Source organism: Hydra viridissima, unplaced genomic scaffold, assembly GCF_058129835.1.
Source record: "Hydra viridissima isolate aposymbiotic clone 2 unplaced genomic scaffold, HvirCarnegie_v1 scaffold_15, whole genome shotgun sequence".
NCBI lineage: Eukaryota > Metazoa > Cnidaria > Hydrozoa > Anthoathecata > Hydridae > Hydra > Hydra viridissima.
In genome coordinates, this window is record NW_028324314.1 from 9096508 (window position 1) to 9109811 (window position 13304).

General features: G+C 28.5%; 1 protein-coding gene across 5 annotated transcripts in view; it reads right to left on the reverse strand.

The window, feature by feature from the left end:
* Window positions 1-647: 647 nt before the first annotated feature.
* LOC145200007 (uncharacterized) overlaps window positions 648-13304 on the reverse strand; it is a 32844-nt gene continuing 20187 nt past the window's right edge. For 4 of the 5 annotated variants that reach the window (XM_090072650.1, XM_090072648.1, XM_090072652.1 and 1 more), the window contains 23 exons: window positions 13106-13253; window positions 12794-12963; window positions 12149-12277; window positions 11932-12007; window positions 11529-11628; window positions 11264-11374; window positions 10870-11107; window positions 10731-10797; window positions 9890-10072; window positions 9373-9690; window positions 8938-9150; window positions 8381-8453; window positions 7876-8179; window positions 7580-7795; window positions 7213-7313; window positions 6914-7088; window positions 6646-6812; window positions 6248-6522; window positions 5833-6000; window positions 1761-2039; window positions 1485-1610; window positions 967-1279; window positions 648-880 (listed from right to left, as the gene is read on the reverse strand). In XM_090072650.1, coding sequence (XP_089928776.1) covers window positions 706-880; window positions 967-1279; window positions 1485-1610; window positions 1761-2039; window positions 5833-6000; window positions 6248-6522; window positions 6646-6812; window positions 6914-7088; window positions 7213-7313; window positions 7580-7795; window positions 7876-8179; window positions 8381-8453; window positions 8938-9150; window positions 9373-9690; window positions 9890-10072; window positions 10731-10797; window positions 10870-11107; window positions 11264-11374; window positions 11529-11628; window positions 11932-12007; window positions 12149-12277; window positions 12794-12963; window positions 13106-13253 — 4125 coding nt within the window. In that variant the 3' untranslated portion in view covers window positions 648-705. The remainder of the gene's footprint in view (window positions 881-966; window positions 1280-1484; window positions 1611-1760; window positions 2040-5832; window positions 6001-6247; window positions 6523-6645; window positions 6813-6913; window positions 7089-7212; window positions 7314-7579; window positions 7796-7875; window positions 8180-8380; window positions 8454-8937; window positions 9151-9372; window positions 9691-9889; window positions 10073-10730; window positions 10798-10869; window positions 11108-11263; window positions 11375-11528; window positions 11629-11931; window positions 12008-12148; window positions 12278-12793; window positions 12964-13105; window positions 13254-13304) is intronic. The other variant, XM_090072649.1, reaches the window with a different exon arrangement.

Here is a 13304-nt window from a genome sequence, read left to right on the forward strand (position 1 = left end):
TATGAAAACCTAGTCACATGATATTTTTTCATAATATTTATTTCAAAGCAATCTGTTCTCATTGGTTGTCACTAATCTTCTGAATGATTGAAATTTAAAGGGAATATAAAAGTAAATCAATTTCACTAATGAAAATTTTTTCCATCATGATTAGTTGATAAATGATTTCGACAAAAAAAATCGACAGAGCTTACTGAGAATGGAAGAGATTATGAGGTTAGAAGACCCCGGCTGTCTTGCTCCTCTACGCATATTTGTAAATACTCGTTGACATCCCATTCTGCATTTTTAATTAAACACCCAAAAAAACGTAATTGCAAAAATGGATATCCCAAAGTGAAAAATTGGAAAAGTCTGAACCTTCATATACTAGCTTTATTTTAGAACAAGTAGAGCCCTAAAAACAGATCAAGCGATACAAACAAGGCTAGGTATTAAAATGATGAAATTTCTAACTTGATCATCAATTAATCAAAATTTATTTTCTAAAATATTTGCGCTATGCAGAGATATGACAATATCTCTGCATAGCGCAAATCAATAAACTATTTCAATAAACTATTTTGAAGCGAAAATAGTTTATTGATTTCAAATTTCCGAAGAAAAGAATAAAAACCAAAAAACACTTTCCTAAATAAAAAAAACCATTTTCTGATTATTCCACTTTTGTTGCTAACAAGGTTTTCAAGCAATCAAATTTAAAATTCACTTGTATTTTGAGTATAAATAATCATAAGATACAGGAGCTAAAACATCTCCATTAGGAAGTTTTACACCAACAGCAGCATGACCGATACCACCGATGTTTACTAAGTTGACTTCCAAGTAATATTTTGTATCCACTGTTAAACTAACAATCGACGATTCTTGTTCGAAGTACCTGAATAATGATAAAATAAGGCAACTGAAAGAAATAACCCTTAAGGAAATTAAAAATGAAAAGTTTAACCTAAAATCTCTAATTACTTGTTCCATTGAAATCTTTCCGTGTAACTGGAAGTCCCAGCAATCTTTACGGCTGAACTGTGGTTTGTCACATTTTTTGTAAAGAGCAGCTCGCAAACATCATCGCAAGAAACAACAAAAGTGTGAGAACCCGATTGAGTAGCTTTAAAATAAGTATGCATGCGAATACCGCTCTTAGAGAGACCAAATGTTGGAAAGTCAAAATTGTCAATAAAACCTTTTGTTGTCGGATTGTGAGGATAACGTGGATCGGATTTAAGAGCTTCGAGGCTAACAATATTGTTGAATAATGAAACATATACTGCACCATCAGCTAAATAATTAAAAGCTAAGTAAACACCGTCAACTAAAAACAATGCAATAATTTCAATATAACAGACAAAACATTCCACGTGTAAAGAATTCATATCTAGATTTTATGAGACCATACAAATAACACTTAGAACTTTATAAAAAAAAAAACTTCATTACAAAAAAAAAAGCTGCAATAAAATTAACATGCAAGCTCTTATTCTCACCTACGCCAGGCATTAAAAATTTGCGTTTTGCCTCATGGCAGTTTCCCCAAAGCCCTAAATTAACATTGTTTCCCAGAGTTCTGCCTAATGGGTCAAAACAAACATCAAAAACTTGAATAGTTTGCCCTAAAAAAAAAGTGAATGGGAAATGGACCTGTAAAAATGGACCTGTAAAAATCAATTTATTTTGAAATATTATACCTAGTTTACAAAACAATTTTTTTGAAAAAAGGTTTTTGAAAAAGTTTTTTACAAAACACAAAAGTTCGCTCTTACACAAAGTTCGTCGAATCTGACTTCTCAGGTCAGTTTTGGGACATGAGCTATCAAGCACCATCTTGTGACCCCATTTATAACCATCTTTCGAGCAAACGGATTTCCCGCTACAGTTATGAAGTAAAGTACCTGCTGCTGGGTTGAAAATAAATTTGGAAAAGTCGTTGCTGCAATAAGCAGACGTTGGACGAAGTACAAGAACTGTATTGTCAGCTGGTTGACACCCTCCAGATTCAGGTTCGATGCAATATAAATTTCCTGGCGGCCGTATCTGTGTAACTTTAAAGTATATATTTATGCTTATATCCATATTCATACTAAAGTTTGTAACAGTTGCACTAAGTAATTTTGAAGATATATATAACTTTTGATGGATGTGCATAATTTTATTGAAGACGTAATTTTTAACGGATCTGCATAAATTTATCTAAGATTTTATATATATATATATATATATATATACTTCATTGAAATGAGACATGGATGAAAAAAGGATGCGGTCTATTTGATGTAACATTTGGTGCATTTGATGGGACTGAAGTATGCAAATTAGAGGGTATATTCCTGTTAAATAAACTATCATTCTTTTATAATAAAAAATTTATAGGTATTTACAGATAAAGATGTGCATCTAATGGTGTTCAACGCAGCACATGTGTTAGAATATCGCCCACAGAATGAAGAAGACCTAAATACTAATAAGTACTACAAAGAACTTTTTAAAAACACTAATTTCAGCTAAATCAAGAAATTATTTGCCAACTTTTTTGATCACATTTTTGCTAAATGATGGGTGGAACCATATAATATTATGCTTGCGATTACATTCCTTGCCATTTTTATTAGGATATTATTATGTTTTAACTTATAACTGTAACCTGTTTTGTTTAATGCTTCTTCATAACACGTATATTATGAAGAGCAATTTTTGTAAGAGAATATTTTTAATGGTTTTTTTCTTTTTCTTTAATGTTTACGTTAATCATGTAACGTTTTTTTCATTTTTTCAGCTGATCATTGCCGCGATACGCCAGTATGAAACTTTAAGTACCAACAAAGTTGTCATCCCTCTCTGTGTTTTCAATATATGACGGAGTTAAGAGGAACACCCTGTTCGACTGTTAAAGAATTGAGGAACTAAAAAAAATATTTGGACCAAATCAGCATGAACAAAATGGTGGCAAACTGCCTTCCAATAAATTACTAAGTGTTTCCTTCAACCATCACTAATATGAAAAAGACAATACGTGACAGCCACTACAACCAACAATCGAGCAACGAGGGAGGCTGTATTTCACCGCGTAAGTAAAACTGTTTTTCCCTAAAAGCTTAGGTAGATGACGCCAGGGAGTGGGGACTATTGAAACCTGAAAACTCTCAATTTTTCAATTTCAAAACATTCAATTTCAAAACTTTCAATTTCAAAACTTTCAATTTCCTTTTTTTAAAATTAAAAAAAAAAAAAAAAAAAATGACAAAAAAAACCAATAAAAAAACCTAAAACAAATGACAACTTGACAGTCTGCTGTATGCATAAAGGATGGAAACAATTCTTAAATTTAAAAACTTATTTTTAATAAATGAGATTTTATACCCTATTACATAACATTTTTTATTTGTGCTCTTAACACTGTATTCTAAAATTTAAATTTGTTGAGTGAACTTTTATTTTAGACACAAAGTGACAAAGCTCAAGCGATGCTTGTTATGTATTAGTACACAAATCATACACCCATCCTGTAGAGAAAACAGTTTTCATGAAACCCCCTTAAAATCTTAAAAACCTTTTCTGATCCTATCCCCAGGACCCTTTGAGAGTTTGAAACTGTAAATAGTTAAATTAAGGAATTAGCTACGAACATATCTGCCTACCAACATCTATTTGCAATCGTTATATGTTGCTTTTAATAACCTAAGTGTTCCAACTACAGTGCCCCTGAAAGTATGTCTTATTATTTTGCACACAATAATTCTTTTTTGAGATGATCTCAATTCACAACCGGGGTTGAAATGTGGATTGAAGCAAATTTCAAGGAACTTCTTTATAAAATGTTTTACTTATTTACTACAATATTTTTTAAATACAAAAACAATGAGCTGAAAGTAGAACGCTAAAGAAAATTACCAGTTTGTGAGGCGTTCAATAAGTATGAAAGTAAATGCTTTAAAACCCATGAATCAGGTCAAAACTTACAGCCCCAAAAAAATAGTCATTAACTTATTTCTGCGCATTAAATGCTTATTAAAAATATGATTAAACTAAAAATATCGTTATCCCGTAAATGAGAAATCCTTAAGAAAAAAAGAATAAAAAAAAAAAAAGTAAGAATATTAAAAATAATCTTTAAAAAATAAACAAAAGGTTTTGGTCATTTTATCTTTCTCTAGGCTCTTGTATTTCTTAAATCTAGATTTGGTACAAAATCTCTTGAAAGTAGAGTTGATTTTGTAATTAAATTTTGTGAAATGCTGTCGGAATTGTTTTTTGTATGAACTAACATTGTCATTTGTTCATGATACAGTAAAAACTGTTGTTTTTTGATAATCTTGATTATAAAAAATGTCCCAGATGAATTTGATTTTTATTGACCACTAGAATTCAAAAAAAAAAAAAAAAAAATTCGAAAAATCTTACGAGAATTTATCTTACGAGAATTTATCTTACGATAATTTATCTTACGAGAAGCTTTGCTAGAAAAACGTTTTTAGTGAAACAACATTAACTTGAAACTTTTACATTGTCATTTCCCAAACGACTTCCTGAATGCTAAGTTTAGAACATTTTCACCGATATTGTATATATTTTTTTCTGGTGACCTTTGCAAGTTTGCTTACATTGTTCTGCGTTGTGCTCAGCTCAAAATATAACTTTTTTAAATTTGAGTTTAATTTGTTTATATTATTGTGTTTGGAGTGTGCACACAGTTCGTTACATCTGACGTTTATTTAGAACAAGTTCACCTTTGAAGAAAGTTTCTGAGGCGAATTGATTTTGTATCCTTGCTCGTTATAGTCCAAAATCCAGGTCCCCTCGCATGGAAATGTTTCTGACAATAGTTCCAAAAATGGTTTTGCATTTTTTAAACTTTACTTAGAAAATGAACTTTAGGGAAAACTGCTTCACTATGGTTTAAGCTTTTTTTAAGAATTTACTCTTTGTAAGAAAATCTAAAGACTGCTGCAAACTTGCTTCAAAGCTGCAAACTTGCTTCAATGCAGAAAATAACAGCTGAACAGAAAATAAATGCTGATAATAAACTGTTAAGTTTCGCTTGCATTTCATGAAGATAAGTCTTCAAAATCTGAAAAATGGTCACACGGTCATTGTTCTTTCCTGGGTTAATTATCATAATCTATATTGACAAAAGAAATGTGGTGAGCACATCTTCTAACTTATATGTACTTCTAGGAGTATGAAGGCCCTTTTCTTTTATATTTCATGATTTATAATTAAGTAAGCAAACTCAACCAATAGTATTTTATTTTGATATTGATGTTTGGGAGAGAAATTGTGTGGAGAATATAAAATAATCATTTTTAATTTGGAATAAATTTTCACTTTTGTCAATTTTTTGCTAGTTTTTCTCTTAAAATCAATGAATAATATGAAATATAGAGTTTTTATTTTCACATCTTTATATAACTTTAAATTATTATCATTATTATATACTATTTGAATATATTATCTAAATGCAATTGAAAATGTTAATTTTAACAAAGGCAAAAAAGTCTTACTGATAATTAATTATCATAGCTTGATAATTAAGGAAATAGCATATTACATAAATTCATCATTTTGATTTGCCAACAGAAAATTGCATGGTAGATGATACAGAAAACAGCAATTCAGTAAATTTATGTTAAGGACCAGATTAGCCATGCAGAGTTTTGAAATTTGTCACATTTTCAAGAATTAAATTTCAAAATGAACCTTACCTACAATGAGTATACCTACAGCGTAATTTAAGAATATTATATTCTAAAATTAGTCATCCCATTACATGGTATGATTTAAAACATCAAAAACTTTTTTTATTTTCAATTTAAAAACGAATGATAGAGGAATACTTACTAAAACATTGCCCTGTACATGCTTGCTCTTCAAAGTCAAGCGTGTTAAAGGAGCAGGGAACACCACCACATCTATGTGGAATGCAGTATCTTCGTCTTTCTTGTTTACCACTACCACAAAATGATGAGCAAACAGACCAAGAACTCCAAGGAGAAAGTTCACCATCAACTGAGAATTGAGAAATGTTTATATAAATACAGTACGCAAAACTGTTAAAATGCAAGATAAAATTGTATGCAGTATTACATGCATCTTTCTAAAATATAGCGCTTTTTTAAAAAAAGTTTGATCATAAAAATACAAATATTTTAAAGCTACATCTTTACCAAAATGTAGCTTTAAAGTATTTGCATTTTTATGATCAAATTTTGAAATTGTAAACAAGCATACAATCGAACAAATAAAACAAGCTTACCTGGTTTATAATTACTGTTACAATCATTTTCATTTAGCCAGTACCAGATTATTCCAGGATTTGTTTTCTCATTGTGGATCCACTCAGATGGGCGATAAAGTGAGTCATTAGAAATAATTGAACCACCTACATCTTCCCGGCTTGTAATTAATAAACCTTCTTTACCTTTAGATATCCATGGAAGATTTGGTTGTGGTCCTTTCCACCATGTGTAGTTATCCCAAATATCAAACTGCTTAAGAAATCTTGTTTTGCGCGATATTGAGGAAGTCAATCTTCAAAAATTTAAAGAAAATAAAAAATGGTACAATAAAACAAAATGATTTGATAAAATCTGAAACAAAGTATCATAATGTTTTTAAAAAGTTTTAAAATAAGTATTTACACCAAAGACTTACGAATATTCCTTTGGCGATTGCCAGATACCTCCCCATCTTCCCCTCTCCTGGGCATCTAGCATATATTTGAAGGTTTTACCATTGGATAAGCCTTTAATGGCATTTGCTTTGCTCAGAATAGAAAAGTTGTCAAATAATGAAGGTGTATTTGAATTTCGCAAATAAATCTACAGTTAAGCATATATACAATTGTAACCTTAATTCCAATCTCTATTGAGGTTGAACAAAGTTTAAATATAAAAATAATGCTAGCGAAAAAATCAAATACTTGCTCTTCTGTCCAACCACTGGACGCTGATGTGACTATTAAAGTCCAGCCTTCATTTGGAGTAGTGGTCATGTCACAATAAACAGGTTGATTGTCTGTTAACATGTAGAATCCATCAGTATACATTTGTCCTTTATGAAGACCATGCACTCTTAAATCATTGCAAGAATACCGGCTGAATTTTAAAGAATATCAAAAATAACTATATTTTCAAAAGTGAGTAGAACAGAAAAAAAATTTTAAAACTTAAAAAACTGATTTAAGATTTAAAAATGTTGATCTATTTAGGAAACTTTTACCTTCCTCCTTCTCGAATCCATACTCTAATAAAAGAAGGACTTTCAAGAACCATCATGTACTTTCCTTTACCTACTAATACTCCATATTCATCTCCATCTTTCTAAAGAATAATTTAACATCCAAAAAGCAATTTTCCTGTTTAACTAGATATTAAAAACTTTTGAGCTTAATCAAAAGCTACTAAAACTACACAAATATTTTACAGAAAATTACAAAATTTAAAGTTTAATAAAATAAATGCAAACACTAACTTTAAAAAAAAACATAGAAAAATAAGGCCAAAAGCACAAAAATGATTATTTTTTACTTTTAGCGTTATTTTTCTACTTGTTTAAAAGATAGGTTAAAAATTTAAAAGACGAATACCATAGAATTAGCAGACATTAAAATTCCATTGTGATAAGTGGTGCATAAAGGAAATTTTGCAATATTCTCCTGATTAACATTCCATACACCAAACTTTTTCAAGATCAATGGTAAAGTTTTAGAAGGACATAAAGCACTGTCATATTCAACTGGCAAAGCAAAAATGCCACCATTCTCATTAGGACTGTCTGCTTCCAACATGATTTGGTAAAATTTCTTAATAAAATATAAAGTTTTAATATGTTAGCTTCAAATTAAAAAGATTTGATTTTTAATTTTAATTTAATATTGGTCACCTCCCCAAGATCTTTAATTTTCATTTTTTCTAAGTACTTTGTAATTGAAAAATCTTCTGTCAATAATCTTTCAGATTGACACAGCTTCATTTTTTCCAAAGTCCAATTCTTTGAAACAATATTTGTCAATAAAGTCCACCCACCACCATGACGATCTTGGTCACAGTACGTTTTTACAACTGATCCTGGTGTAGGCTCTATTTCATATATACCACTTGGATATTTTTTCAAAGCATATAAGCCACGAAAAAATAAATCAAGACAAGATGCAGGGAAACTAAAATCACCTTCCCTCACCCAATACCTACAGCAAAAAAAAAAATTAAGTGACCTAATGATTAAAATAATAAATAAAGATTGTAATTAATAAATAGCAGTTTCAGGAATCTTTAAATACAATATCTTTTTACAGATTACTAATATAAAATCTTAAGGTGTACTTATTAAAAATCAATTAAAATTAAGATATGCAAAAACTTATAAAAAAAATGTTAATTACACTAACCAAACATGTGCTGGATAGCTCATTTTCATTGAACCTTGAATCCACTTGGATACATGCAGATTAGATTGATTATCTAAAAAGAGAGAAGAAAAAAAATTAATTCATTAAAAATACTGTAAATAAAGAAAATGATAAATAGATATATGCATTTTCAATATGATTTTTCTCATAAATATGAATAAAATTGTTAAATAAACTCACTGCTTAATGAAAACTGATCAAAATTCTTAGGTATTAAAATGAAAAAATGTAATCTGATAAAAAAAAAGTTTTTCAGAGAAGAAAATAATAAACAAGTTTTTCCAAACAAAAAACAAACTTTTAGCATAAAAATGATTTCTGAAATTCAGGATTTTTTTTTTACTTTTTTTACTTTATATTTATCCTGCATAAATGTTATACAACTATTGCTTATTCAATATAAGAGGTCTTTTTTTTTCAAGAATTCCGAGAAATTATAACAAGTGCATTATTTCTAAATCACATTTTGTAAATCATTTTGTAAATCACATTTTACATATTGATATAAATATTTTTAAAATTTAGTTTTAACAAACCAGTTATTGAACCCCATGAGTCTCCATGACCATTTGAGACAATCTCAGATGTTGTTAATGTGTTCCCAGAAACATATGGTAGTCTTTGCTGGATGCTGTAAGAAGAAAAGTTCCAATCATCGAATTTTTTGAGGAGAGTCACACTTGTTTGACCAACATTAGTTGAGGATATATTATACTTTGATGGTGCAGAAAAAACTCCACCCCAACGACCTGGTCATTGTTAAAATTTAATATTGAATTCTTATATGTCAAGATTGAAATATTATAACGAAATATTAAAATTGAAAATATATTGAAATATTGTTTTCTCTTATTACTACCTAATTTAACTTTTAAGTTTTTAAAAAGTTTTATAAGAATTTTTTTTCAACAACTGTAATTTAAAAAATATGAGAGGTTAAGTTTACATCAAAATATATTTCAAACAGATACCTCTTTCATTCGCCTCTAATCTGTAATTAAAAACAGAATCTTTAATCTTATAACTTGATTTTAGTTCATTAGCAAGCTTAAGTATAGAGTAATCTTTATACAGATCGGGTTGATCCATATTTCTCAACCAAATATTTGCGCTGCTCCATGTGTTAGAATGAGAACTAACAATAAGAGTCCATCCTCCTCCATCTCTTGTCATATCACAATAAACTTTTAAATAGAGATTTTCAGCAGTTTTAATGGTGTATGAGCCATCAAATAATGGTTGGTTATTTTTTTCAAGAAGCAATTTTATGGCTTTACAAGATTCAGCAACTAAATTATAAAATAAAATCTTATTAAAACTTAACACAATTATTTGAGAAAAATTAGTAAAATGTAGAACAACAAAATCATACATAAAATCTGACACCAAGTTAAAGGTTAATGACTTCTTAAAATAATGGCATCACAATTTCTTAACATCATATCATAAGTTAAAATGAAAAGAACAAAAAGTATCAAACTTATTTACTTGGACAAGGACTTGTATGACATACTGATTCCTCTTTTGATACACCAACACAATCACTTCCTCCATGTTTAACTGTTGGACTATTACAAAATCGATACCTTTGTCGATAACCCCCTCCACAACCTTTAGTACATTTAGAATATTCAGACCAATTGCTCCATCCACCATTAATTGGGTATAGCTCTGTAAAATATAAAGTGCAATAACAATAAAATACTGAAAATCATCTTTTACTGAATGTACTTTAATTTTTTTTTTTAATCTTATTTTGAGGTTTAACTACTAAATTCATTTTGATGATAAATGAATTTATAAAATTTTGCATTTTTAATTATTATAATTTTCTTTGCAGTTGAACCTAATCATACTAAGTTAGTAAAACAAAATTTCTTATTTTATAAATATAAAAATGTTTTTTTACGGAAATACAAGTATAAAAATACTTTATTTACTAGTTAATGCTATTTTATATAATATTTTTAAGTAATGCTATTTTTAATAAGTTGAGTTATTTTCATAGGTTGCAGATATTAGTTATGATAGATCTTGCATCTCATTTTAAAATATAATTGGTTGTATAAATTGCTTATGGTTTAATAAAACATTATTTAAAGTGGAGAAACACAGGGGGTGTGGCATTTTGATATCACACACACCCAAGCTTTTTTTGATAGATTTAACAAAATCTATTACCATGAGAAAGTAAATTTAAAAAACCAAGATTTTTTTTTTTAAGTTCTTGCCTTTTTTGTGTTTTTTCCATGGTTACATGATTTTTACATGGTGGAGTTAAAAATTGTATAAAATAACCAAAATAACAGAACAAAAAATGAAATTATACTTGTTTGACAATTGTCTGCAGGGTTGTATCCACCATGGCAAATGCAGTCTCCATCAGATGAGCAGTACTATAAAACTATACTTTGTTAAGAAAAGGAAATACTTGATCAAAACAAACAAGCAAAAAAAATCCACCTTACCCCATTTTTTGAACATTCTTTACCATCAATATTTGGGCAAGTTTTGAATCCATGATCATTTAATGATTTACATTCTTGCTTATAGCAAAACTGGAAAATATAATTAACTTTTATCAACAAACCAGGTAAACAAATGATTTCAAATCTTAAAGTCTTACTCACCTTATTTTCATCACAAATTGAACCATCTGATACCATACCTAGGCCATTTTGCTCACTTTCTGTGATAGAGGCTCCACTAATAAAATAAAAAATTAAGATGAAAACCTAAAACCTCATTATTTAATTTAATAGGAGTATTTAAAAGAAAAAAATTAAACCTGCAAGATTGTCCTTCGTAAAAGAAACAAATTAAACCTGCACGATTGTCCTTTGTAAAAGAAAAAAATTAAACCTGCAAGATTGTCCTTCATAAAAAAACTTCTTGTAACTTTTACCATAACCTGGAACACGAACAGGAATTGTTTGCCTTGCATTGCACTGAAGCTGTCCACACTTAATGTCTCTAACAAAAAAAATTTAATAAATTAAAATTTCTTAAAAATAAATTTCTAATAAATCACAATTAGGAATTCTTAAAAAGAAAAGTTTAAAAAAAAATAAGTAAATAAAAAAATCAAAATGGATATACTTTTTAAACAAATCAAAAAAAAAAAGACCTTTTGGAGCAAGAAGTATTAGCTATAGAAGAACATGTTCCAAATCCTTCTAGATTTGTATTTAGGTTATTCCAACAGCTATCAGATGCAACCATTGCATCTTTGATTCATATTAAGAGAATTATTACAACATTTAAGTTTGAAAACAAAACATGTAAAAAAGATTTTGAATAATGGTCTGATTTAGCATATATATACATATAGAACAGTTAATAAAATTTATTTATTAACCACAAATACACCTCAAACTAATTTCTTTTTATTATTTAGGTTTTCAATGCATTAAGGTGTGTTAACTGTAAATCAAACTATTAAAATTTACAATTTTTTTTTTTTAAAAAGTCTCAAATATAATTAAAAATGAAAATCCTAAAAAAACTTTTGCTGTTGCCTAAGTATTTACCTAATTGCCACAAACTGCGACATTGATCAATGAGTGATGGAACACAAATTCCAGCAAAACAAAAGGCCCCTGTATGCTACATAAAACGCATACAGTTTATTTTGTAACTAACAAATTCAAATACCCATAAGTAATAAATGAAGATAATATAATTATCTAAAACCAAATTTTTACTAAAAATAGTCTTACTATAAATATTTTGAAAATAAATAGTTACCTTCTTCATAGTTGGGTCACTTTCCAAGTAGTCCAACCACAAGATATTGTCTAGCGAATACTTTAGAACATAACCTGTTACTTTAACCCAAGGCACTTTAATCATTTGAATAGTTCCAATGCGAACAATCTGAGAAAAGAAGGTAACATTTTGAGTAGAAATCTCAAAATATTTAATTACATTTAAATTAATTTTGAAAGAAAAGAGGTTAAAGTGCATTTATTTTTATTCAAGGGTTAAATTTATCAACAACAAAAAAACTTTTTTTGTTTTTTTAAATGTATTTTTGCTCCTCTCCATATTGCTGCATATTTAAAAATCTGTAAATACTAACATACTTTTAATAAGTAATTTAATGTCTTTATCTGATGATAACTAATTAATCTTAGTTAAAAAAGTTTTAATAAAAAAACAAACATAATTAGACTAAGTAAACATAATTAGACTAAATAAACATAATTAGACTAAATAAATTTAATTAACAGAAACTAAAACTTCAGGTAAACTTTTGTTCTGTATTTTGTTTAATATTACACAAACAAAAACAAAAGAACAAAACTTTAAAGCAAAGTTTAAGTTTCTTTTCCCATTTGCCCTATTCTAATAACCTTTTTTTTTAAAAATCAGACAAAACAAAAATCAGACCTTGCCAAAGTCAATTTGAAGCCAGCTTCCATCACCTTTCTCTTTTGAACGCCACCCATTACTTTCAGGAACCACATTTGATGGTTTATAATCATTGCTGTAAAAACCTCCAGCTGAGTATGATGATTCTGGTAGTGCTTTGATGCTCAAACCCAAAGGTACATCACATTCTACAAGAAAAAAAAATCAATAGGGTAATTTTTTTCCTTGAATTTTAAAAAAAGAGATTTTTGTTTTTGTTTTTTTTTTTTAATTTTATTACAAGAAAAAAAAAAAAAAAAGCAAGTAGAATACTAATACAAAAAAATTGACCTAAAATATTCATGACTATCACTCTTCGTAAATAAGTCATAACACAGGTTGCTTCTAACCCTGCACTGCATCCATGAGTTGGCCAGCTACCACCAACTGCAACACATCGAACACATTTCTGACTTTGTATGTGCTGAAGAGAACCCTCCTAAGAATAAAGAAAAATTAAGAAAAAATTTTTCTAGACCTAAAAAATTCT